Raw genomic sequence first — 25,119 nt, 5'->3', positions numbered from 1 at the left:
CTCTGGGCCTCAGGGTCCCCAGGTAGAATAAAATCAAGAGGAGTTTTGAGTGCCGCTCGTGCAGAAACGGCGGGCGACTCTCGAGCCGTCCACGGGTCCAGGACAACACTACACAACCTGCCCTTTGGACCCCGAGCCCTCCGCAACTGGCCCCCAGACCTCGGCCCCCAACTCACTGCTGGAGCTCATCCCAGCCCTAGCGCTCGCGGAGCAGGCAGATGCCCGGACCACGCCCCCGCGCGCCATTGGCTCTCCGATTGGACGGCTGGGAGGAGGTGTGGCCGGAAGGGGTGAGTCTGATTGGCGGGGCGGGGCCGACGGTGAGCGGCGAACATGGCGGAGCGTGTCAAGAAGAGGCCCTGCGGCCCGGTAGGTGGCTGGAGGTGCGGTCCCGGGCAGGACGGGGCGCGGGGGCGCGAGAACGAGCCGCGCGGGGGCCCGTGGCGGGGTAGTGCCGTGTTTCCCGTTCCCTGCTTGTCGCTGACCCGAGGCCGGAAGCCCCGAGGTGCCGCATGCTCGTGGCCGCGTGCGCCCCTGCCTGGATGAGCACCCAGGGTGGGTGCAGGGCCCGGACAGCGTCAGGTAACCCAGGTAACTCGAGTCCTTTCGTGGCGTATCGCTTCTGACTCCCAGAGTGACAGCAGGCAGGTTCTTTTCCCCTGAGCCTGTTTCGTCTTCTCTCCGTTGACACCTCATTCAACAACTTGTTGGATGCTTACTATGTGCCAGACCTGGTATTAGGCCCTAGAGTATAGCGGGTCCCTTCCCCCCGACGCTCTCCCTAGGGTGGCAGTGGGGGGGGGGGGTGCCTCACCACCCCCATTTTACAGGCAGGGGGCAACTTCGCAACTTCGCAGCAGAAAGTTGCAACCCCCCCCCCCCCCCAGTTGTGATCATTCAGCCTCACTCCTATACCTCTTCCCGTTTCTTCTCCAGGGTGAACATGGCCAAAGGGTCGAGTGGCGAAAATGGAAGCAACAGAGTAAGTAAGGGGGCTGGGTGGGGGCTGGGTGGGTGGGGTGGCGGGGGATCCACTGAACCTTGCCCGATGCCACTCCAGCAGTGCACTGCTGAACCCTGTGGAGAGCCACCAGGTCTGTCCGCTCTGGGTCCCACAGCACCCAAAATGGGAAAGAAGGGGCCAGAAGCCCATATGGCTCCTCTGGCTGCTCACTAAACAGCGCTGGAGAGCCCAGGCTGAGCCCTACTGAGACGGCACCATCTCCCGGACTGCTCCGCGTCGCTCTCCCTCCAAGCCCTCTCCCCGCCACCAATCCAGATGTCCTCTCATCCAGAGAAAGAGGAGAAAAAGAAGTGGAAGGACCTCAAGCTGATGAAAAAACTGGAGCGGCAGCGGGCCCAGGAAGAACAGGCGAAGCGCCAGCAGGAAGAAGAGGCTGCTGCACAGAGGGAGGACCAGGGTGAGCAGGTTGGGTCCTGGGCAGGGCAGCCAGTGTCCTATCTGGGAGGGGCCTTAGAGACCAGTGGGTGTAGACGTCCTGATGGAGAAACTGAGGCCCAGAGACTGGGAGAGACCCGGAAAACTGAGTCCTAACCTCCTACTTAGGTGGGTTTAAATCCTGTGGAGGGAAAGTGTCACATATCATAACTTTCTATCTCCAGAACTCATCATCATCATGACGGTGGTTTTTCACTTTTTTATTGAGCCCTTTGTGTGCTTTAATTTAGTTTTTCATTTACTTATTTTTATTTTACTTTATTTATTTATTTATTTATTTATTTAATTTTTTAAAAGTAAGCTCTATGCTCAACGTGGGTCTTGATCTTACGACCCTGATATCAAGAGTTGCATGCTCTACTGACTAAGCCAGCCAGGAGTCCTTTATTTTGATTTTATAATAGAATTTGGGGGTTTTTGGGGGGGAGAGGGGGTGCCTGGGTGGCTCAGTCAGTGGAGCATCAGTTGACTCTTGGTTGCGTTTTGGTCACGATCTCACGATTTGTGAGGGCTCTGCGCTGACAGCGTAGAGCCTGCTTGGGATTCTCTCTGTCCCTCTTGCTGTGCCCCTCCCCCCTCAGGCTCGTGCTCTCTTTCTCTCTCTCAAAATGAACATTTTTTAAAAAGAAACGATTTCTTTAAAAAAGGATTTGTCTTTTTATATCATTAAATAATAGCTGCTCAAAACAATCTCCCTTCCTGGGGCACCTGGGTGGTTCAGTCAGTTAAGCATCTGACTCTTGGTTTCAGCTCAGGTCGTGATCTCACGGTTCGTGGGATCGAGCCCCACATCTGTGCTGTGAGCACAGAGCCTGTCTGGGATTTTCTCTCTCTCTGCCCCTGCCCTGCTCTTGTGCAAGCTCGCTCTCTCTCTTTCTCAAGATAAATGAACTTAAAAATAAAATCTCCCTCCCCACAAAAATATAGACAACTAGAAAGAAGAAAGAAAAAACTCCAGCAAACGTTGCAGTGAAAGTTTCTCCAGATATGATGTTGTACCCACTTATACATATGCAGAGAACATACAGATACAGTTTTATAAAGTGAGACCACTTTATCCGTGAGCTTCTGGACCTGGTTTTTCTCATCCCACATTGAACCCTGGGTGTCCTTGCACATCGGTACATCTGGATCTACCCTAACAAATTGTGTCTTTTCTCCTCATCTAGACCCAAACCTCAGGAGGGTTAGGGCATCATAACCTCTAAGCCCATTGGTGATGGTGACAGTGGAGACAGAAACTGAGCATGTCAGCTGTTTTACACACCAGGGAAGCCCTTCATGGGTGTTCCGTCCTGTGGCTCCCATTGGACGACTGCGGGAGGGAAAGTATGGTGGTCCCTCTAGAGCTAGACAGCCTGAACCCAGATCTCGCTGTCTTGCTTTTTGTGTGACCTTGGGCCACAGGTTCTCCATGTCTCTATGGGTATCATGGTAATACTTTTTAGGGTTACTGGGTAAATGCACACATATAAAGACGCTAATAATAGCTCTCTTTATTATCCCCATTTGACAGCTGGAAATGGAGGCGGTAAGGGGCGGAGCCAACCTATGAACTTAGGCCAATGTCTCTAACCACTCCCCAGTCTTACCCAGGGGTGTGCCCTGCTCATGGGAGCCTTAGAGACCACTGGGTCCGTTTTCTTCTTGGGGAGATTGAGGGCTGGAAAGGGGAGTTGGATCTGATTTGCTGACCTCAAAATTCCTCCCAGAGGGAAAGTTGTCTAACTCTGAGCCCTGGGATTAGAGGAAGTGAAGGGAGAGCACAGCCCTGGCCCCTCTGACCACGAACAACCTTCCCTTGCCCAGGTCGGCCTTACACCCTGAGCGTGGCCCTGCCAGGCTCCATCCTGGACAACGCCCAGTCACCGGAGCTTCGCACCTACCTGGCTGGCCAGATTGCCAGAGCCTGCACCATCTTCTGTGTGGATGAGATTGTGGTGTTCGATGAAGAAGGCCAAGATGCCAAGTGAGGAGCCATCCAACAGGGCACCCGGGCTCAGGGAGGAGGGAGGGGCTGCTAGGACTGGCTTTGCTGCATTCTTTTTGCCTCCTGCTTGCCTGGGCTGAGAAATGTCTGAAATGCCCCCGGTGAATCTGGCGGGAAGAGTCGCAAAGCAGGGGACCACAGAGGTCAGACTGGGTGGAGGAGCTCTCGAAGGGAGGGCGGTAGGCTCTGGAAGGCCTGTCTTTCTCTCTCCAGGACTGTGGAGGGTGAATTCAGGGGCGTTGGCAAGAAGGGGCAGGCGTGCGTGCAGCTGGCCCGGATCCTGCAGTACCTGGAGTGTCCGCAGTAAGGGGGTGAAGGGCAGACTGGCCTGCGCGTGGTGGGGTGGGGCAGGGTGGTGAAGGTGCAGGTCAGGCAGGAGGTGGCCTCCCCTGGGAACTTTCTGAGATCTGCGTTCTTTGCTAGGTACCTAAGAAAGGCGTTCTTCCCCAAGCACCAGGATCTCCAGTTTGCAGGTAAGGCCGGAGTGGGGGCTGACCCCCATTTCCCATGGATCACCCCCCAGACCCCGAGAAATTGCTGTGCCGGTGGGAGAACGGGCCCAGGCAGGGCAAGGCCTGTGCGTGGTGGCAAGCGGCAGGTCTGTGGCAGACCTGAGGCTTGGAACTCCATACCACCGTGTGCTTTTGCACCCCTTCCACCCACAGGGCTTCTGAACCCCTTGGACAGCCCTCACCACATGCGTCAGGATGAGGAATCCGAGTTCAGAGAGGGCATCGTGGTGGACCGGCCCACCCGGCCAGGCCACGGGTCCTTTGTCAACTGTGGCATGAAGAAGGTAGGAATTGGGAGGGTGGGTTGAGACATACATTGGGGACATACCCTGGCTATGGAAGGCAGTGGGGAGCCCTGGACCCAGGCATCTGTGCCTGGTCTTCCTCCACTGATGCAGGTTTCGGCCAGAGACGTGCCCCGCAACAGGGCTCAGTAGGTAAAGCCAGGAACAGATCGACTGTTTCTTGAAAACTAAATGAACAGGAGACCGTTCTCGTGCTCAAACCCAACCCAGCCCAACCCTGCAGCAGCGAGTCCAGAATCCCTCTGGGGCGGCGCTGGCACATTCATCTGCCGCCTGGCTACGCTCAATTCTCCTGGAGTCAGAGGCAGAAACACTTCCATGTGTGGGGTCCCCTCTCCCTGCAAAAAGAGCAGACCAGGATGACCCAGACCCTGACCGCAGACGAAAGGAGAAAACACGAGAAGCGTCTAAAGGGAAAGGAAGCGCCCCGTGTCCTGAGTTCAGAATTGGCATGAGACGCAGACATCAGCTGTTCTCCATCCCATCTCCCGTTTACCTCATGCCCGGCCCTGGGCAGTATAGCAGTAGCTGTTGTTTATGGAGAGTTTCCTGATTGACAGATGAAGAGAGCGAGGCTCAGAGAGGCTATGTGGCCCGCTCAAACTGCTGCAGCTAGTAAGTGGCATGGCCACTTCTGTTCAAAGCAAAGACTGGGATCTCATCTCACGAAACACTGCCTACTCTGTGCCAGGCCCAGAGCATTCATCTCTGCCCAGTGCCCTGGGGTAGTCATCTGGCACGAATGGTCTCTTGTGAGCAGGTCTGGCGCAGGTGCCAGAGAAAGGGGATGGAGGTTGACCTGGACCCCTCAGGTGCCTGGCCAGCCCCCGCCCCCATGCCCCCACATCGGGGAGAGCAGTGACCCCTGCTGGTCCTGTGGGGAATAGCACCCATTTCTCCTGGCTTCTCCCTAGGAGGTGAAGATTGACAAGAACTTGGAGCCTGGACTTCGGGTGACCGTGCAGCTGAACCAGAAGCAGCTCCCAGGTATCTGGAAGCTTCCCAGCATGGCCAGCATTTGGGCTCGGAGCCGCCTTCTTCCACCTCCTTGTCCCTCACCCCATCTTCACAGCCTCTCCGCTTCATCTGCAGAAAGCAAGACCTACCGGGGCAAAGTCGTGTCTTCGCAGGACCCTCGCACCAAAGCCGGTCTCTACTGGGGCTACACAGTCCGGCTGGCTTCCTGCCTCAGTAAGGACGGAGTTTCCTCCTTTGAATATCTGGCCTCTCTCTGGGAGGCTACAGAGAGCCTTGCCTGACCCAAAAGGCAGACTAGGGGCTTTGTCCTACCACCTTACTGTGTGACCTTAGGCAAATGCCTTTCCTTCTCTGGGCCTCCGTCTCCCTGAGTGTGCTGCCTGGAATATTGTGAAGGACTTCTGAGAGAAAGGATTGTGATCGATTAGTAATGTCTGTCGTGGGGCTGGGAATAGGACATAAGGACAGACAGGAGTTCTGAGAGCTCCTTCCTCCCCACCCTCCACTTGGTTTCCCCAGTCTAGCACAGGCATGGTCTCCTGGACTTCCCAGGAACAGTGGAGGGCCTGGGTGTGCCTCCCTTGCCCGAGTCCCCTTCTCCATCCCTCCCCCAGGTATACATATACACATAGCTAAGTGGCTATGTGGGTCTCTCCCCCAGGTGCCGTGTTTGCTGAGGCTCCCTTCCAGGACGGGTATGACCTGACCATCGGGACATCAGAGAGAGGCTCAGATGTGGCGTCTGCCCAGCTTCCCAGCTTCAGGTGGGTATAGCCTGGGGCAGGGGCCGGGGAAGGAGGAACGAGCCGGAAACAGTCTGGGGGGGGGAGTGATGTGCAGAGCTGTACGGGCTGAGTCCCTACTGCATACCGGGAGGTGGGGACTGAGTGCTCTGGAGAGCTGCATGCAGTGTGGCCTCAGCGAGCAGTCACTGATCCCCTCTTATGGGCACAGGCATGCTCTCGTGGTGTTCGGGGGCCTCCAGGGGCTGGAAGCTGGAGTGGACGCAGACCCCAACCTGGAGGTGGCTGAACCCAGCGTCCTCTTTGATCTGTATGTCAACACGTGCCCCGGCCAGGGCAGCCGCACCATCCGCACGGAGGTGAGCCCGGTGATCCCGTCTGCCTCCCCGCTCTAGCCCCAGGCCGTCCTCCAGGTTCTGCCACCAGCCAGGGGTGTGTCCAACGGGAGTGCGGCTCTCCCCCGCCCACCCTGCTCAAGGTTGTCTCGAGCCAGCCTGCCCTGGAGATGGGTTCCTCACTACCTCAGTCTCTGACCACAGCAGATTCCAGCAGGGACCGCGTATGAGTGAGCAGGGAGTCAAGAACCCTGGGTGCTCGTGGCCCTCCAGCTGCTCCCAGGCTGGGTGACCCAGGAGACCCTGGCCACCCCCACCCTGAGCCTCGGTTTCCCCAGCTGTACTCTCTGTGTTGCACTTCCTCACGCGTGATGGTGGCGGGCAGGGCGGTCCTTCCCACTGGGCCTCACTGGCACCTCAGTCCTGTGGGGCGCAGTGTGTAGCTAGCTCTGGGAGCCTCAGTCCTGGGCATCCGTGGAACCCGTGGGCCCACTTGTGAGGCCAGCACAGGCAGCACACTGTAGGCACTTGGCTTCCATTACTGTCAAAGGGTGGGGAGTACACAGGTGGACTGCCCCAGTCTGTCCCCAGGGGTCCTGCAGGGGCCACACCCTCCCAGCAGGAACCCCCCACACCCACCCTGTACCAGGGGCTGTGAACTGCCTGTCGCCTTCGCTAATCCTGACCCTGGGAGGCAGGTATTATTCTGACCATCCTCTCTTTAGAGGGAGACACTGAGGAACAGAGAGGCAAGGCCCTTCCCTGGTGGGGCATGCAGCCAGCCGGGGTCAGATCAGCAGGGTGAAGCTGAGCCTGCTCTGAACTTCCTTGGGGCTCTGCTGAGGGCAGCAGGCCCTGGGGGGTTGGGCACTGCGAGGCTGGGGGCCGGGCTCCCTCCAGCCTCCCGGGCCCCAGCCTGTTGCTTTCCTCTCCAGGAAGCCATCCTCATTTCCCTGGCCGCCCTGCAGCCTGGCCTCACCCAGGCGGGGGCCCGTCAGGCCTACGACAGCAAAGCAGCGGCAGGGGAGCCAGAGGTTCCTGGGGTTCCCCCGGGACAGACACAGCCATGACTCGTCTCCAGAAATCACCACCTTTAATGCAGCCCCACCCCCGCAGTCTGGCAGGGCTGTGGCCTTCACTTGCTGCCTGCAGTGACGGCCTTTAGGCTGCCTGCCCGTGCCAGAATATTTGGCACGAAGAGCAGCCCCGAAGCCCGCTCAATGCTCTCGATGGGCACCAGGAAGCGCTCCAGCGGAACCGCCTCGTCCACGGGAGCGTTGGGCATCACGTAGGAGCGGAGTTCGATTTGCCCGCCTGCGGCCTCCAGGATCAGCACCTTGAAGAAGTGGGTGGGCACCGCCACGTGGTTCTTCCCGATGACCTGATACTTCACATAGGACTTCCCGTCAGCCTCCGTCCTGCGGGCAGAGCCGGGCACACATGGCCTTTCAGGGCTCCCAGGGCGTCTGGTCGGACCCACGGCTGCTGCCCTGACCTGACTTCCAACTTGTGTCAGCCTGTAGGACTGCCACCTCAGCGCGAGGCTTCCGTGCCCTTCTTGGCTCCCCAGGAGGCTGGGATCTCCCTGCAGGGTGAACACTCTCCTACCCTGTTTTCCTCGTGCCCAGCACTGGGTCAGGCAGGGCGGGTGACAGCAGTAAACGTTACTCAGAGAATCGGGCCTTGTGGACATTCACCTTCGCTCTTGCAGACACGTGCTTACGCTCTACCTACCCCTGCGGAGGGCGAGCACCAAGTGGGCAAGGCCCATGAGCCCTGAATCCCCTGTAGCCAGCACAGGCACTGGTGTCCGGAACACTGGCCGGGTGACTTCCGGTCTTCCCCGTGTCAGCAGACCGTCGAAGGCACTTGCAGTGACCATCCCCCCCCTTTTGACTCCTAAGCGACCATGAGGTGGGTAGTGGCTATTATCCCCATTTTACAGGAGAGGATATTGAAGTCACTTGCCCACTCCTCTAGAGATCAGGTGATAGGCCCTGGATTCCTTCTCAGGCCTGTGGACCTTGCCGTAACCTTTTGCCTCCATCTCGATCTTCAGTAGGCCAGAAAAATCACTGAGCATGCCCAGAGGAGCTCAGTCCCTTCCACCTGGGAGGCAGGGCTACAGAGGGCCCAGAGTGGAGGCTCAGGGTCAGGGAGAGGGAGTTCAAACCCTGGCTCCAGGGTGAGGAGGGTGAGGAGGATTGTTCCAAGCAGAGGAGACCGAAGGCAAGAGCCGGACCTGACGAAGGCTTTTCTATCTGGGTAGAACGGAGTCGGGTGCGCATGGCAAGAGGTGAGGTAGGAGAGAGGAACAGAGGCAGATTTGGGGCCTGGTGCCATGCACAGAGGAGACACGGTCTAGGTGGGTACCCGACAGGTCTCTGGCTGTAGAAGTGGAATTAGGGGGCCTAAAGTGGGGAACGGACAGGCTTGTGAAGAAACCAGATAACGTGACCTGGCACTGAGTGTGGACCCAGGGGCTGAGGCAAGCCTGAATGGTGAGAGTGGCAGGAAGGGGCCTCTAGGGAACGGAAGGCCCTGGCATCCCCAGCCCCCACTCCAGCTCTAGCCTTACCTGGGCAGGAAGAGCGGCCCTGTGCACACATAGACATTTTGGTAGGTGCGGGTCAAGCTGCGGCTGTACTTTTCCAGGTTGTTCCAAGCATTCTGGTTGAGGTGGGGCACCTGGTTGGAGACGTGGGGCTCAGAGGCTGGGGCTGGGGCCCTTCCCCCACTGTCAGAGGGCGGGAACTGACACCAGGCTGGGACAGTCTGGCAGGGAGTGGGGTGGGCAAGCATGCTGAGGAAACCGAGGTTCAAGGAAGGAGAGATTCCTTAAGGCCACCTGGCCATGAGGGTGGAGCCAGAGAGAGCTCGGCGGGTGCCAGCCTGCCCCCCGTCTGGAATGGGACAACCAGCATCCCAGGATCAGAAATGCTTCTCAGCTGCAAAGGGCTCTGCTAAGGAAAGGGGCACTTCTCCCTCTTCAGAGAAACAAGCCTCCCGGCCAGTCCCCAGGGGCTCACGGGAAGGCCAGTTCTCCAACCCTACCCGCTCCTTTGCCAGTTTGAACCACATGCAAAGCCTGGCTGGAAGTCATGGATTGCTCCTGACTCCGACCCTTGAGCTCTCCAATGTCCTAAGTGAGCAGGGGACTGCGGCCCTAAAAGAGCAGAAGTCAGAAGGGAGGCTCAGACCCCAGGGGCTTCACGCAGAGCCCCAGGTCAAGTCTCCAGGCCCCGCTGGGAACAGGCCTAGAGGCAGGGCACACAGTGACTGCTAACCGCTGTCTATGCTAGTTATTTTCCTTAGACTCCTGTAAGGCTGGCAGGGTAGGGACAATGGCTGAAAACTCAGGTTCCTCCAGACAGACTGCCAGGGTCTCCTGCTGTGTGACAGTGGGCCAGTCGCTTTGCCTCTCTGTGCCTCAGTTCCCTCATTACAGATAGTACTGCTTGCCATGGACCAGGAAGCGTGCTCAATACTCTTGTTTGCACTGTCTTCGGTTCCTCGGCGCTACTGCGAGAAAACCGAAGCCCAGGGAGGTGCCCAGAGGCCCACAGTTAGGGTCAGACTGCAGAGCGGGTGCTGGGCGCCCCCGTGCTCGGTGCCTCCCGCCTGGGGCGCGCGGGGTGAGCAGCCAGGCGCCTGAGCCGAGCGCGCACTCGGCAGCTCCCCCGCTCGAGGGGCGAGGCGAGCGCGGGTCGGGGCGCGGGCGCTACCTGGGGCGCGACGTTGCTCAGGTAGAAGGTGTCGTCCATGGCCTTCTGGCTCCAGCGGTGGTTGGCGGCGGCGGCGAGGTGGCCGCGGTCGAAGCCGCTGCCGCGGTAGTCGGCGTTGGTGGCGCGGTGGTACGCGTGCACCGAGTCGTCCTCGCGGAAGTCGCACGAGCGGCGGTCGCCGTCGCCGCAGAGCCGCTCGGGCCGCAGCTGCTCGACCACCCAGAGCGCGCAGCGGGTGCGCGGGTCGTAGCACAGCACGTACGACTCGCGGCTCTTGAGCTGCGCCAGCCCCGGCAGCCCGTACTTGGCCAGCTCGCCGGGGCCGCCGCCCGCCGGGGTCCCGGGCTTCGCGGGCACCGCGGGCAGCTCGGCCGCCGCCGCCACGGGCAGCACGGGCAGCCGGCCCAGGAGCCCCGGCGCCGCCCTCGCGTCCGCCCGCCGCCGCCACCGCCAGCCCTCGGCCGCCGCGCCCAGCCCCGCGCCCAGCGCCAGGGTCAGGCCGGCCCGCAGCGCCCGCATGGCGGGGAGCGCGGCCCGCGGCGCACGGGGCACCCCGCGACCTCCGGCGGCCGACCCGCGAGCCTCTTAAAGGGGCCGCGCCGGCCTGCGGGGCCCACGGCGGGGCCGGGGCCGGGGACGGGTAGGGGCGTGAGGGAGGGGTGCGATGCCCGTCGCGTCCACTCACAAACGTTTCGAGGAACAGGGGACCCAACGGAGCGGGCCTGGACCGGCGCGTAGCGTTAAGTCCCGGCGTCCTTTCTTTGCGCTTTTAAGAAGCGCACAGGGGGCGGGGGGTAGGGTGGCACGTGTCACCTCTCCCCTGGCTCGCGACTGGCTGCCGCCGCCCGGCTCCGTCCCGCCCCGCCCCCTCCCAGGGCTGCCTCGAGGGACCCTCCTCCGCGCGGGCCGCAGGAGCTCCCACTTAGCGCCTAGAAGTGTCAGGCAGCTTCCATCGCGAAGTGACTTAATCTTCAAGAGAGGAAGCTCCTAGTTGGCATAACAAGGAAACAGGGCCAAGACCCCAGGTCTGCCTGACACCAAAACCTACCCTCCCAACCATGACACCGGAAGTCAGGAGTCCTAGGACACTGGCAAGTGTCTTAACAGCCCGGGACAGGACAAGGATGCAGGCGGCTGACGCTAACTGCTGCTTGGAACAGAAACTGGTGATTCCTGAGGGCAGTTTGTATGTATAAACGCCTTAAAAAGGTTCACACCTTCCAACCCACTTAGAGGACGGAGCTGGGGAAATGAATGGGGAGCGCAAGGAGCTTAAACAGGAAAACTTCCCCGCAGTATTACTCGTAATGGAGGCTGGAATAAGCAAAATATAGGGGTTTCAGACATGTTTAGCATACTAGAATACTCTATAGCCCACAAATACATTTTAAAACCATACAGCAACTTACCACCTAACATGAGAGGGGAGAGGGTACACAAAACTATCAGAAAATGACAATGTAGTGCTCCCAGTGATGTCTCTAGATTGTGGTTATGAATTATTTCTTGAGGTCTTGTCAACCTCAAAAAGAACTTGCTGTGTAATCCACTGTGCAATACCCTCTTCCCTGGCACCCCGCCTTTTCCTCAGCGACAAACTGCAGGCGGTTGAACTACAAGACTCGAATGGACTCTTCCAACGAGAGGTTCCTGGCCTTGTTCTCTGCCCACTTTCAAGAGCCTCTTCCTCCACCCCCACTCGGATTTCCCCTGAGGCCTCAAAGGTGTCAGCCCATCACAGCACCAATGCCCAATGCAAAGAACACATGATTTATTAAAGACAACTTGTCGTCAACAGCATTGATTCAAGGAATAAAACAGATGAAAAAACAAAAGCAGACTTCCATTCTGACCCTGGAGTGAGACCTGCAGAATTCTTACAGCCCAATCCCTAAGTGTCCAAAGTCCTGGGGGCAGCTCCCAACCAGGAAGCCCTGGGCACGCTGGCTCTCAAGGCACCTCCCTTGAGAGTCTGGGGAGGGGAAATCACCAAGGGCCTGTCCCTTCCTCAGGCAGTATCCCACTGGGGAGCGCCGTGTAATCTGGACATGGTCCCTGTGCTCCCGATCCTCATCCCAAGGTCAAGGAAAGAGCACTGGACCTAAATCTGCCACTGAGGCCAATCAGACGCAGTGACTCAAGTAGTATGGCCCCAGGAGGGTAGGCGGGGGACAGGCAAGAGGGAATGAATGCATCAGGTGTCCTGAGCAGGCTGCTGGGCCCCAGGCTGTGGCCCAAGCCTCAGGCTGTGAAGGGCTCCAAGTTGGGACTGAACCACCAGCTGACCAGTTCTGGGAAGAGGCTGAGCCAGGCTGGTGGGAAGCAGGGTCTCTGTGCCATGCTGGGGTCTTGCAGTCTGGAGACGACACCCACCCTGTTGTATCCCTTACACTCAGTTGCAGTACAGAGCTCAGAGCCCTCCCAGCCAGAACCTGCTGGAAAACCAGGAAGGTCCCACAGGCAGGTGGAGAGGATGCTGACTCTGACCTTGGAAGGTCAGGAAGACCTCCAACTGCTTGTATACTTTCCCAGCCCCACCCTTCATCCCCAAACCAAGCACTTGCCAGTCTGCAATAAATAACTAGGAGTCTGAATAAATACAGTAAAAAAATCTCCCAAGTACTGTATGTTGGGAGGGGTGGCGGCAAAAAGGCAAGTGCGTAAAGTCCCAGCAGCATCCAAGGTACAGCCTGGTACAGGAGCCACTTGGGGACAGCTCTTCCTGGGCCCCACAGCCGGGCCCGGGAAGGCAGCACAAAGTCCTGGCTGCCAGACTAGGGAAGGCTTTGGGGACAAAAGGGCCACTGCTGGCCAGTCTGAGGCGGAGGCCGCTTGCTGTATCGCCCAGCCTTCCAGATCCAAACCACCTGTCTCCTCACAGGAGGGCGGGCCTTGGTCAGAATGTGCCCACTCCTCCCACAGCCCCGCGGCAAGAGTAGCCAGCTGCTCCTGCTCCGAATGTCCCTGCCCCAAATCCTGGGAACAGCCCAAGCAGGTGACCAGGGAAGGGCCAGCACCTCCTTCAGCCTGCCTGGGCGAGATATGGCTCTCCTGGCACCAAGAGGATCCAGAGCCTTTAAGCTCAGCTACACCTGGCCCAGGGAGACTCCCATTGGTCCCACTTGCCCTTTATGGGACTCACTGCCCTGGGCTAGGACCTGGAAGCCACAAGAATGACGACTCTTCTGAAACACTTGGATCCCAACCCCCGGTACACTATCGCTTTCAGGTCCTTTTCCTCTGGGAGAGAAGGGCCTTTTGGGGGAATCTCTGGAAGCCCCAGCTCTCCCTCTTCTCCTTCCTCCATCCCCTGGGCAGAAAGGAGGGTAAGGGGCCCAAAGCCTTGCGGGCCATCATTTCTCAGCAGCTTTTGGTTTCCAAGATTTCCGTTGGGAGTCAATTCAGGACCCTGCGCTGAGGCACTGTGGACTCCCTCCCCGTCTGTGCGACCTGGGGGCCCAGGGCTGGGAATGTGAACAGGGTGCAAAGGCCAAGGTTGACCCCCAGGGATTTTGCTGAGCCAGACTCCTCATTCTGTTTCTGGGGTTCGTGGAGGGGCGGAGGGGGAAGAGCTGGGGATAAGGCACCCCAAGAGAGAAGGGCAGAGGAAGAACGACAGAGGGGCAGACAGAGCGAGAGTGAGTCACACACCCCCTCTGTGAAAGAGGCAGAGGGAGAAGGGGAGGAGAAAGAGCCCTCGAGGGACCAGAGACACCCCACACCCCTCACATACACATGGACACACACACACACACACACCACACAGGAGCAGCAGACACCCGGGAGATGAAGAGATACATACACGTCCACCCAGGACTACAGACAGAAACACACACTCGCAGGGAGAGGGACAGAGAGTTTGACCTGGGCCTGGCAGCTTCTTAGCTCCTTCACAGTGTCACCTTCCCCATGGAGAAGCCTAAGCACCAACCCCCAGAAGAAGTGGTTTCTGGCTCATTTGCCAAGCACCTCCCGAGACCAGAGCCCAGAAGACCAGAGCAGAAGAACAAGAAGGGAGCAGCCGAGCAGAGGCAGGGAAGGACCCTTGTCGGCCCCCAGTGCCCCCAATGTGCCCCAGCCCCGGAAAACCACCCCATGAGCTCCAGCCTTGCTCGGCAGCCTGGGCAAAAGGTCCCCAGGATGAAGAGCAGGGAGAGAGCTAGGGCTGCGTGGTTAGGAAGGAACATGGCACAGTGTGTCCCCAGCGGGAGCGGCCGAGGGCGAGGGAGCCGGGTGAGGAGGCCTGGAGTGGGCCAATCCTGCAGTTTCCCCTCAGGCTGGCTGGGATCCCACAGGCTTCTGCGTGTCCCAGAAGCCAGGGCACAGGGGTCGGTGTCTTCTCTCCCAAACCTGGGCCTCTTGCCAGGAGGCTACTTGGAGTCTTGGAGTTCCTTGGCTTTCTGAAGGATCTGGCAGACATCTGTGATGGGGTAATCCTGGGCAGGGGAAAGGTCAACAACATGCCTCTTAAGTCAGCTCACCTTTCACCACTACATGCCCTTCCTTCCCACTGGGCCCTGTCACCATGCTGGGCCCCGGGCCGGAGGGACAGGGGCCACAGGCCAAAGACACCTGCATGTCGCCCAAACCTTTGCTAACGCTACACCCGCTGCAGCACTAGCTTACCCGACCCAATCAGCACCGACCAGTGCCACAGCCCCTTCCTTAGGACTCGGGCCACCTTCCCTCCCCTCCCTCCTGCCATCGAATCCCAAGCACCGTTCATCCCGAGCCTGGTCGTGGACCAGATGCTGCTCATGCATTAGCTCAGTGGGTCACCTCGTCAGTCTGGTGAGAAAGTTACTGTGACTGTGTCCATTTTACAGACCTGGTCAAATTACTGAAAACCAACCCCAGGCCAGGCACTGGAGACACTGAGGCCTGGAGAGGCGATCTCTTGGCTCGGGTCACATGACTACCACAGCAGTACAAAGATGTGAACCCAGAGCTGTTTACTCTTGAGCCTACGTTCTGAACCACTGCGCCCCAACCTCCTCCCCCAGGTCTGAGCACTTTCACCAACAAGCACCACAACGTACCGGGCGCCGCCGGGCCCCGGGTAAGATGAACTCAGGTAGAACATTTGGGTCAGGGACGCCAAGTCATTCACTCAAGGCGACACCACTCAAGTGGCAGGACCAGAATTCAAACCCAGATCCTAACCCAGATCTGCCTCAGGAGTCTGGACTCTTCTGCCCTGTTCCTGACCCCAGCCTGAAACAGCGGCTGGCAGCGGTGGGTGCTTGGTAAGTACCTGCCTCACGACCAGGGCCTGAGCTGGGCCCCCCGAACCCCATTACCTGCAGGAGCCGCATGTTTACGGTGAAGTCCCCTTCCAGCAGCTGCTCCCGGATCAGTCTAAGGAAAACAAGCAGAGGGGCGCCTGGGCGGCTCAGTTAAGCGACCGACTCTTGATTTCAGCTCAGGTCGTAATCTCACCGTTGGTGAGATCAGGCCCTGAGTCAGGCTCTGCGCTCACAGCACAGAGCCTGCTTGGGATTCTCCCTCTCTCCCTCTCTCTCTGTCTCTCTCTCCCTCTCTCTGCCCCTCACCTGCTCATGCACATACGTGCTCGCTCTCGCTCTCAAAATAAATAAACTTAAAAAAAAAAAAAAAAAAGAACACAGCAGCAAAGCGCTAGAGCCCTGGGCCACCGAGCGCGGGCCCAGCAGGCCCCTTCCTGCTCCCGCCTTACCACCCGCAGTGTGACACCCGCCCGAGAAATCCAGAGGCTCACTGCCCACGAGCAGCCCCGGCCCTCTGCTCGCGGTCCACTCACATGAGCATGGCACAGCACACCAGGAGGAGGAAGTCGAAGCGGTTGTCGTCGGCGAAGAGGGAGTCCCAGATACGGATGACGTCAGGCAGCAAGAACTCCTGGGACAGCAGCAGTGTCAGCCAGCGGAAGGCAAAGAACTGGGGCTTGATGTTCTGCTCTTGCTGGGGAGACAAGGCGCGGGCATGGCGGTCAGCCGCCGTGCAGTGTCATGTGGCCTATCAGACTGGCCGCGCGTCTGCGCCGGGCATGCTGTGGGTGGTGGGGACGGCACTGGGGCCGCCTGGAGAGCCGCGCTCGACCAGAGGGACGGCTGCTGTTGTGGCCGGCCGGTGCTGTCAGATCTTCGATTTTTCAAGAGGAGCCAGAAATCCGTGCTTTTATGTAAGCTCCCTAGATTTACAAATGGCTCGGATTCTTTTAAAATGCAGTATGGGGGCGCCTGGGTGGCTCAGTCGGTTAAGCGGCCGACTTCAGCTCAGGTCATGATCTCACAGCTTGTGAGTTCAAGCTCCGCGCCAGGCTCTGTGCTGACAGCTCGGAGCCCGGAGTCTGCTTCGGATTCTGTGTCTCCCTCTCTCTCTGCCCCAACCCACTTGGATTCTGTCTCTGTTTCTCTCAAAAATAAATAATAAAAAAAATTTTTTTGGGGGCGCCTGGGTGGCTCAGTCGGTTAAGCGTCCAACTTCAGCTCAGGTCACGATCTCGCGGTCCGTGAGTTCAAGCCCCGCGTCGGGCTCTGGGCTGACGGCTCAGAGCCTGGAGCCTGCTTCCGATTCTGTGTCTCCCTCTCTCTCTGCCCCTCCCCCGTTCATGCTCTGTCTCAAAAATAAATAAAACCTTAAAAAAAAAAATTTTTTTTTAATAAATAAATAAAAATTTTTTTTTAAATGCAGTATGGATTATAACCCTGGATTTATGGACAGACAGACTATTACGGGGCACTTACGATAAGCCCAGCCTTGTGCTTCACATGTGAAGTATATTATTTCATTTATTTACTCCCCGTACAACACCTTGTAAGACAATTACTGCCCATAGAGATGAACCGTCTGGTCAGCCAGTGAGTATTACTAACTGAAAAACCATGTTACAAAATAACAAAAACATAATTCCAAATCTGTTTAAAGGGATCTGTTTATATGTATCTTCTTGTTCACAAAATTGTTTTTATATAGTTTCTTTTCACAAAACTGTTTTCCGAAATAAATGGGGAATGACACTCCAAGAACTTTTTAGATTATTTTTAATTTTTAAAAATGAAGTTCAGGGGCGCCTGGGTGGTTCAGTCCGTTGAGCGTCCCACTTCGGCTCAGGTCATGATCTCACGGTTCGTGAGATCTCACGTCCCACATACAGCTCTGTGCTGACAGGTTAGAGCCTGAAGCCTGCGTCGGATTCTGTATCTCCCTCTCTCTCTGCCCCTCCCCTGCTCACATTCTGTCTCTCTCTCAAAAATAAACATTAAAAAAAAAAATTTTTTTAATGTTTTATTTATTTTTGAGACAGAGAGAGACACAGCATGAATGGGGGAGGGTCAGAGAGAGAGGGAGACACAGAATCCGAAGCAGGCTCCAGGCTCTGAGCTGTCAGCACAGAGCCCGACGCGGGGCTCGAACTCACGGACCGTGAGATCATGACCTGAGCCGAAGTGGGACGCTTAACCGACTGAGCCACCCAGGCGCCCCCCAAAAAAAAAAAAAAAAATTTTTTTTAAATGAAGTTCAGAGGCGCCTGGGTGGCTCAGTCAGTTGAACGTCCCACTTCGGCTCAGGTCATGATCTCGCGGTCCGTGGGTTCGAGCCCCACATCAGGCTCGCTGCTGTCAGCACAGAGCCTGCTTCGGATCCTCTGTCTCCCTCTCTCTCTCTGCCCTCTCCCCTTCGCTTGTGTTTTCCCTCTCAAAAATAAATGAACGTCTTAAAAATAAATAAATAAAAATAAAAATGAAGCTTGCACTTTGTTTCTCAGAGGACTGCTACCAAGCTAAAGTCATTCAGTCTACAGTAAACACACTGCATCATGCCTGGCCCACGACAGGCACCCTATCAACTTCCTCTTCGTGCCCGGCCTGCTAGGCTCCCACGTCAACTGCTGCCTCGGTCTCCCGGTCGGGCCCCAGCTTTCAGGCCGGCACTCCCCAGCGGGAGCAGCCACTCTCCATTCCCGGACTCAAGCCAGAACTTGCCCCCGGCCTGGGGTGCTGAGGAGGCCTGCTATCTGTGCCCCTTCCCGTCCGTCTGCCTTGGCCCCGTGGTCCTCACCAGTTTCAGGTAGAGCTCCATGTCTTTATCCTTCAAGGTGGAGTACACCTTTTCCATCTTGTAGGTGATGCCACATTGGGAGTCGTCCAGGCTCTTGATGAAGTTGTCCCGGATCTCAGCCATGAGGTTGGTGAAGCAGAAAAAGGTGTCCGCTTCGGCGTGCTCTGGCGATGGGTGGGGGGAGGGGGAGCAGCTGCAAGGGAACTGATGCCCTCCTGCGTCGCACCCCACCTCTCCCGTGCACGACGTCTCCCCCTTTGCCTCTGAGCTCCTCCGGGCCGCCCACCCTCCTGGTCCGGCCCGGGCCCTCCTCTATCCTTGACCACGCTCCGCCCCCAGACTAAGGACACCACGTCTTTCTTCTCACACCTTCGGGCAACACTGTGCATTTCACTTAGTAACTGATTACATGCTCTTCTGAGGACACTTCTCAAACCATTTACTTGAAGCCTTGTCAGCCATTCAGCTTCCGGAATGTACCGGTCATCTCCTTTTATCAGAACTTCCGTTACCCACGCTGAGAGCTCAACACACTTCCCACATCCTAAAAGGCCTGAACTGGAAAGGACCTCAGAGATGATCCAGGCTAACCTCTCACCTCTGACAGAGGGAAGAAGAGGCCCAGAGGTGGGGCGCGAGTCGCAGCGCCTGATAAGGCCCATCAGCCAGGCTTTCCTGGGCCCCTCTCTCTAGGGAGCCGCACGAGGGGTGCGGGCAGCCAAGAGGCCTTTTACCTTTCCACTCGCTGTTGGGGTCGGTGGCAAAGGTATAGTAGAGGGGCCCCACGATCTCGTTCATGCCCTGCACGTAAGCGATGCCAGGATTGAGCTTGGCGTAGATGAACAGGATGCGCTCTACCACCTCCCAGTGGGCCTCACAGCCGTTGGGCAGCACCTCATACTCGTTCAGGGAAGAGGGCGTGGAGTTCTTGTGTGGGGAGCACATCTGGGGAAAGAGGGGAGGAGCCGGTGAGGCGGCGACAGCAGAGATAACGCGTTCCCGCCAGAAATGTTTGCCGTTCAGGCAAGACTCGACTTCCAGCTTATGGGGAGTACACAGCACAGCGGAACGCATCCAACGCCACAGGGAGAAACAGGCGGACAAACCCAGAACGTGGGGTATTCCACAAGGCAGCGGGGCCGAAGCCTAATTTATGGTGCCAAAAACCAGAACAGCGCTTACCTCTGAGGTGAGGGGCACTGACTGGGAAGGGGCGTGAAGGAACTTTCTGGATGATGGAAACGTTCAGTGTCTTGACTGGGCGTATACGTAACTAAAAGTTCATCTAGTTGCGTACTTGAGATCTGTGCATTTTACTACATGGAAGTTATTCTTTACTTTTTAAAAAACCTGTAAATATGTCAAAAACAGACAACTGGCCAAGATCCTTCAAAAAGTCAAATGCTGTGGGGGAGGGGGGCGGAAGTGGAGGCCTCCCTGAGATCAAGAGACTAATGAAATATAACATCTCAATACCACACAGACACCTTAATGGGTCTCGGATGCAAAGTCAAATAACTAAAATATTCTTGGCACAACTGAGGACATCCGATCACGGGCTGGAAGTTGGGTGTTACTGTGGAATTACTGTTAATCTTTGTATGTGAGGATGGTGACAAAGGAGGATGTTCTCCTTCCCAGGAGACGCCCACAAGAGTACTCGCGGGCGAAGGGTCGGGGCGTGTGCAACTTACTCTCTCTACATATAATACACCCACAAATATGGCAGAACATTCACAACTGTTGAATCTAGGTGGAAAGTATACAGCTGGGAATCGTACTCTTCTTTCAACTTTTGCGAACATTTCACCTTTTTCATTAAGAAAAAGTTGGGAGATAAACAGAAGAGGGATCCCTGCTGAAGAGGGATCCTCCTGCGACAGAGCAGAGGTCTCCAACAGCGGTGCTGGCAGGAGCCCCCGGGGCGCCGCAAAGATCCAGGTGCCGGGGGTTCCGTGTGTGAGAAAGCTGCAGGCAAACGCAGGCAGGGCCAGCGTATGAAGCCATCCGGGAAGCACAGGATCCTGAAGACAAAGTCCCTCCCCCATCATACACGCACGTGCAAACATATACACGTGTGTACATGTGTGCTCACACGCACACATCGCTAACATTCACTGACAGCTTTCCGTGGGCAAGACCGTGCTCTGCAAGCATTCCTCCATGAAGTCCTCTGAACAATCTAGAATACCTGCTCAACGTCATTTTGAAGACGAGGAAACTGAGGCTCAGAAATGTTAGGTCACTCGCCAAAGTCTCGCACTACGTGGTGACAGTAGGACTTGAGCCCAGACTGGCTGACTCCACAGCCTGCAGCCCAGGCCTCAGAGAAATGCCTTGCAGCCTTCCCAAAATCTGCAGAGCCGTGACCTCATTTCAACCTCCTGGTGATTCAAAAGCCAGCATGGTGGAAATGATCCTGCCCAGTTTACAGGGAAGAAGGTGGAGGCCCAGGAAGGTGAGGCTGGTGTTACTTCCCCCAAAGCCAAACAGATGTTCAACTTGAACTAAATGGCCCAACCGCAGGTCCCGAGGTCTAGGGATGCAGCTTCTGGTCAGGTTCTCTGCCACCAGGACCAGATCAAGACCTAAAATGGGGAAGAGCTCCGCTCTCAGACCCCAATTACTGCAGTGAAATGAGTGAAGCCAGGTCCACACCTTGCCCTGTAGCCAGGACATCAGCGGCGAGTAGGGTCACCCACGTGGCCAGCCAAGCATTCTGCACCCCCTGGCACATGTCACTCTGTCCCGGGCACATGGGACCCTGGGATCAGCTGTTAACTGCCTGCGTCACCCCTGCAGCAGAAAATGGCTGCTATCCGAGAGACACAGAGATGTGATCAGTCATTCTACCTGAGGGAAGAAAGCTTCTGCAGTATTATATGTCACGAGTCTGTTGGAGGTTACAGAGAAGGATTTTTCTACTGTTGGAGGACAATGAAAAGTTTTGAGGAAAAAGCGGGAGTTCCATGTACTCAAACATAGGTGTAAATTCAGGAAGAAGGTACTACGCTTCATTTGGCCACAGGCTGCTTCTCAGAGGTACAGGAATCTGCTAGAAGAATGGGGTTCAAACGCTCCGTGCAACTTGGCCAGAGCAAGCCCTAGCAATTCTAGCTCCTGATCTCTCAAGTCTATCCACGTTTCACCCCGGCCCCCACCTGCCTGTGCCTGGACAGAGCGGCCGCCTCCCGTCCTCCATTCCTACCCTTCCAACACCCCCACGGCAACTGCCCACGGCAATCCGTCACAAAAGCAGACCGGAATCACGTCCCCGCTTTGCTTAGAATGCTCAGAAGCCCCTAGGTGGCCTCACAGCCGCTGACCTTGCCAGCATCCTCTGGCGGTGCCCCCCTCTTGCCTGGCCGGACTCTGCTATTCCCTGAACACACCACACTCACTCCTGCCTGAGGCCTCCACTATGCCCTCCTCCCCACCTGGAACGCACTTTCCTGCTAATTCCTGGCCTCTTAGCTGAAATGTCACCTCCTCGGGGAAGTCTTCCGGGACACCAAGGCCAGGTGAGCTCCTCACTGCCTCACTGCTCCCACACGTTCTCATCAGCGTGTAATCGCTTTTTCAAGAGGCATCTCCCCTGCTGCTCCTTCAGCACGCGGGAGGACCCTCCCCCGGCCCCCCACACCCCCAGACTTTGATAGCTGACTTGCAGAAGAGCCCCAGAGGTGGACCTGGCAGGACCAAGGTCGCTTTGGGTAGCTGTCAGGGCAGACGGCCGGTGGCCAGTGCTCCGAGGGAAGCAGGAAGGAAAAGGCTGTCACGGGGCGTCCCTGGGGCCCCCGGGCTGGCTCTCACATTTGTGACTCCGCTCCGGTTCCGGGCCACTGTCTGCGATTTCAGCGTCGTCTGTTCCACCCGTTTACGAAGGGTCTCAAACTCATTCTGGGGGTCCAGGATAAGGAGGCAGGGGTACTCGGTGGCTCTCTGGAAGAAAGATATATCTGGGCACAACCTCCTGTCAAGAGGGAACAGGAGAGAGCACTGTTACTCAGGATGAAAGTTTGGAGCATTTCATCAGCACCCTGTTGCCGGGTGCTCCACTATTCCAAAAGGCATTTTTTGTGGTTTTTAAAAAATTAGTAACATTTGGGGCACCCGGGTGGCTCAGGTGGTTAAGCATCCGACTTCGGCTCAGCTCAGGTCATGATCTCACCATTGGTGAGTTCGAGCCCTGCATCGGGCTCTCTGCTGTCAGAGCAGAGCCCACTTTAGATTCTCTGTCTTCCTCTCTCTCTGCCCCTCCCCTGCCCTCTCTCTCTAAGAATAAAAAAATAAATTAAAAAAAAATAGTAACATTTTTGGGGGAGGGGGAGACATAGAAAGCAAGCAGGGGAGGTGTAGAGAGAGAGAGAGGGAGGCAGAGAATCTAAAGCAGGCTCCACACCATCAGCACAGAGCCCAATGCAGGGCTTGAACTCATGAACTGCAAGATCATGACCTGAGCCAAAATCAAGAATCGAATACAACTGACTGAGCCACCCACACGCCCTGTAACATTTTACTTTTAAGAATTTAGTGTTTGTTTGTTTTTTTTTAACATTTATTCTTTTTTGAGACAGAGAGAAACAGAGTGCAGCCGGGGGAGGGACAGAGAGAGAGGGAGACACAGAATCCGAAGCAGGTTCCAGGCTCTGAGCCATCAGCACAGAGCCCGACGCGGGGCTCGAACCCACGAACCACGAGATCACGACCTGACCCAAAAGCAAGAGTCAGATGTTTAACTGACCGAGCCATCCGCGTGTCCCTAAAATACCCACATTCTGATTTGTATTTCCATATAGATACACACACATATAAAATTTTTAAGTGTCATTATGGTCTTATAATCCAATTCTCCTCTTTAACCACAACCATCTTTCCATGTCAAAAATATTTATCTAAAAAAAAAAATTATCTAATACATATAGGGTGTTCAGTGCAGTGTAGTTTAAAATGGTTATGTTGATAAACTAACTTAAATAAAATGGTTATGCTGCACGCTGTGTAACAGGATAGTATACAGCCGACACAGGAAGATGTCCAGGACAGAGGGAGAGGAAAACTCAAGGTGGGAGACAGTCTCTACGATGCGATCACATAGGTTTGGTTTCGTTTCGTTTACAGTTTTACTGAGATATAATGGACCCACATCGCTGCGTCACTTCAACAGGTAAAGTTTTTCTCGTGCACGTTACTGCAGCACAGGCACGCTTTCCAGACTTCTTACACCTAGCACGTTGCAAACTTGCCCCCCCAAAAACACTGAATGACATGCTACAATCGCTACCAGTGTGAGACAGAACCTGTTTCTCTAGAACCGGGTTCAAGACATGGTTCTTGACGCAAACTGTCAAGACGCCTCGTGCACAGAGGCCGCCCCAACTCCGCCCTGAGAATGCAGGAGGCGAGACCCTCTTTTGCATCCTGGCTGAGCCGCGCTGGGCTGGGTGTCCACCTGGGGCCATCTGAAGATGGGGCCGGACAAGCTGAGCACGGACAGAGGAGCAGCGCCCAGGGCCGCGAGGGCCCGGAAACACGGCCGGCACCCGGTGAAAGCAGAACTGAAACCCGGCAAACTGCAGATCTCCAGCTCCAACCACTCAGCCCCACTGCAGGGAGGCCTCCCTTCCAGCTCCTCACACAGCCTTGTGGGAGATCCCACCCACTGCCAGACTCGCCAACCCCACAGGAAGCAGGAGCGTGTTTCCACGTCTCTCTGCCAAGCGGAAAAGCACGCCCAGGCACACACTGAGGCTCACAAGTTTTCAAAAAACACTCATCTGATCCTGTCACTCCTATGCTCAAAACCTCTGCATGACTGCCCCATGCCCTTGGGATCAAGTCCAAGGTCCAACCCCCGCCTCCCTCCAGTGTGGCTTCCACCACTGCTCCTCGAACGTGCCTCCATGCGCTTTCGGGGCCTTCCCGCAGGCAGCTCCCCACCACCACGGCCTTTCCCTCCCTCTTCCCCCAAGGCCTCTCACTCCTGAGACCTCAGCCGAGGCCTCCCCCCAACCCTTAAAGCACCCTGAACTCTCCCCTCAGGGCACTGACCACAAATGCTAATTACACGGAAGACCCATCTTGCTCAAGGACTATCTAACCATCCTCCCCACCGGGTCCCAAGCTCCTTAAGAAGGGGACCACGTCTGTCAATTCCATGCTCAACCCTGAGCTCGGCACTGAGCTCGCCATAGAGTAGGATCTCAGTATCTGTCGCAGGAAGGATCCGATGAACCCATAAACACCTGCGGCACGACAGAAACTAAGGCAGGGAGAAAGGAGAGCCAGGCACTCGACTCGGTCACTGGCCCTGTTCATAGGCCGACATCACTGGGGCTTGGACCCACCTACCAGACCAGCCTCCGGCCGTTCCTCAAACACCCACCTGTGGGCGTGGGCTGCAAAGGCAAAGGACAGGACTGGGAAACCCCCCAGAAGTCCCACGGGCCAGCTCCTGACCCCCAGTGCCCTGCTTACCGGACGTCTTTGTCGATTTGCAGCAGCACCTCGTTGTCCTTGAAGTATGTGTTCCAGCGGCTGTCGGGGTTGGGGTTGAGTGGCTGAGGGGAGAGGATGAGCTGCTCTGTCCCAGGTCCAGCCAGGGCCCCAGGGGGCAGATTCCAGTCTGGGGGGGCCTGAGCAGAGGCCCAGCGGGGACTCTGAGACAGCCTGTGAGCTACTTGGGGAGCCTCCGACATCACGTTCTGCTCTGAGGACACCCCTGCTGGGCAGGGACCACCCTTTCTGTCTCAAATGCTGCATATACCAGGTGCTCACTAAATGCTTGTTGAATGAATGCATGTTGTATTATCAGGTCTCTTTGAATCTAATTCACCTTGCTCGGAATCGTCAAGTCTAAACGTTGGAGGACGGGCCTGGGTCCATCCATCTCCACTTTCTGCACAAGGGGAGGGGCTCAGTATCTGAGGAGAGCATGAGGCTCCCTCCAGGCCACAGAAAGACCATTTATTCTCACTCCTGCCCTGCTCTCTCTTCAATTATAAAATCACAGAAATTTCCCCAGGGAACAGA

The 25,119-nt window shown here is 56.7% G+C and overlaps 3 protein-coding genes across 6 annotated transcripts in view; 1 reads left to right on the top strand and 2 right to left on the bottom strand.

Annotated features, from left to right (window-relative positions):
* Window positions 1–303: 303 nt before the first annotated feature.
* On the top strand, window positions 304–7,503 carry SPOUT1 (SPOUT domain containing methyltransferase 1). 2 transcript variants are annotated; one of them, XM_042913770.1, is made up of 12 exons: window positions 304–369; window positions 937–982; window positions 1,296–1,421; window positions 3,269–3,428; window positions 3,663–3,752; window positions 3,873–3,922; window positions 4,115–4,245; window positions 5,181–5,253; window positions 5,359–5,457; window positions 5,906–6,008; window positions 6,199–6,346; window positions 7,258–7,503. In XM_042913770.1, exons 1-12 carry the CDS (start codon window positions 334–336, stop codon window positions 7,390–7,392), a joined length of 1,197 nt encoding a protein of 398 aa, XP_042769704.1. In that variant the 5' UTR covers window positions 304–333; the 3' UTR covers window positions 7,393–7,503. The 2 variants fall into 2 exon arrangements, with proteins under 2 accessions (XP_042769704.1, XP_042769705.1); XM_042913771.1 differs by lacking the exon at window positions 304–369 and adding an exon at window positions 404–591.
* On the bottom strand, window positions 7,399–10,669 carry ENDOG (endonuclease G). Its single transcript, XM_042913772.1, has 3 exons — window positions 10,048–10,669; window positions 8,901–9,010; window positions 7,399–7,740 (listed from the first exon to the last, which is right to left on the bottom strand). Exons 1-3 carry the CDS (start codon window positions 10,564–10,566, stop codon window positions 7,458–7,460), a joined length of 912 nt encoding a protein of 303 aa, XP_042769706.1. The 5' UTR covers window positions 10,567–10,669; the 3' UTR covers window positions 7,399–7,457.
* A 1,127-nt stretch (window positions 10,670–11,796) lies between these two features.
* Window positions 11,797–25,119, bottom strand: part of TBC1D13 (TBC1 domain family member 13) — a 29,620-nt gene continuing 16,297 nt past the window's right edge. For all 3 annotated transcript variants that reach the window (XM_042911911.1, XM_042911912.1, XM_042911910.1), the window contains 7 exons: window positions 24,565–24,647; window positions 21,901–22,060; window positions 18,822–19,032; window positions 18,088–18,251; window positions 15,827–15,987; window positions 15,348–15,405; window positions 11,797–14,483 (listed from right to left, as the gene is read on the bottom strand). In XM_042911911.1, coding sequence (XP_042767845.1) covers window positions 14,418–14,483; window positions 15,348–15,405; window positions 15,827–15,987; window positions 18,088–18,251; window positions 18,822–19,032; window positions 21,901–22,060; window positions 24,565–24,647 — 903 coding nt within the window. In that variant the 3' untranslated portion in view covers window positions 11,797–14,417. The remainder of the gene's footprint in view (window positions 14,484–15,347; window positions 15,406–15,826; window positions 15,988–18,087; window positions 18,252–18,821; window positions 19,033–21,900; window positions 22,061–24,564; window positions 24,648–25,119) is intronic.

The sequence above is a fragment of the Panthera leo genome, chromosome D4 (genome assembly GCF_018350215.1).
Source record: "Panthera leo isolate Ple1 chromosome D4, P.leo_Ple1_pat1.1, whole genome shotgun sequence".
Classification (NCBI taxonomy): domain Eukaryota; kingdom Metazoa; phylum Chordata; class Mammalia; order Carnivora; family Felidae; genus Panthera; species Panthera leo.
Note: the sequence above shows the minus strand (reverse complement) of the source record. Positions and strands in the feature narration are given on the sequence as shown.

Bases quoted from the DNA above. Each gene is read 5' to 3' on its own strand.
- ENDOG (XM_042913772.1), bottom strand. From the start codon at position 10,566: ATGCGGGCGCTGCGGGCCGGCCTGACCCTGGCGCTGGGCGCGGGGCTG. The intron at 9,011-10,047 runs GTAGCGCCCGCG...GTCTCCAACCAG, and splicing joins TGAGCAACGTCGCGCCCCAG to GTGCCCCACCTCAACCAGAA. The intron at 7,741-8,900 runs GTAAGGCTAGAG...CTCTGCCCGCAG, and splicing joins GGGCCGCTCTTCCTGCCCAG to GACGGAGGCTGACGGGAAGT.
- SPOUT1 (XM_042913770.1), top strand. From the start codon at position 334: ATGGCGGAGCGTGTCAAGAAGAGGCCCTGCGGCCCG. The intron at 1,422-3,268 runs GTGAGCAGGTTG...TCCCTTGCCCAG, and splicing joins TGCACAGAGGGAGGACCAGG to GTCGGCCTTACACCCTGAGC. The intron at 4,246-5,180 runs GTAGGAATTGGG...GCTTCTCCCTAG, and splicing joins TCAACTGTGGCATGAAGAAG to GAGGTGAAGATTGACAAGAA.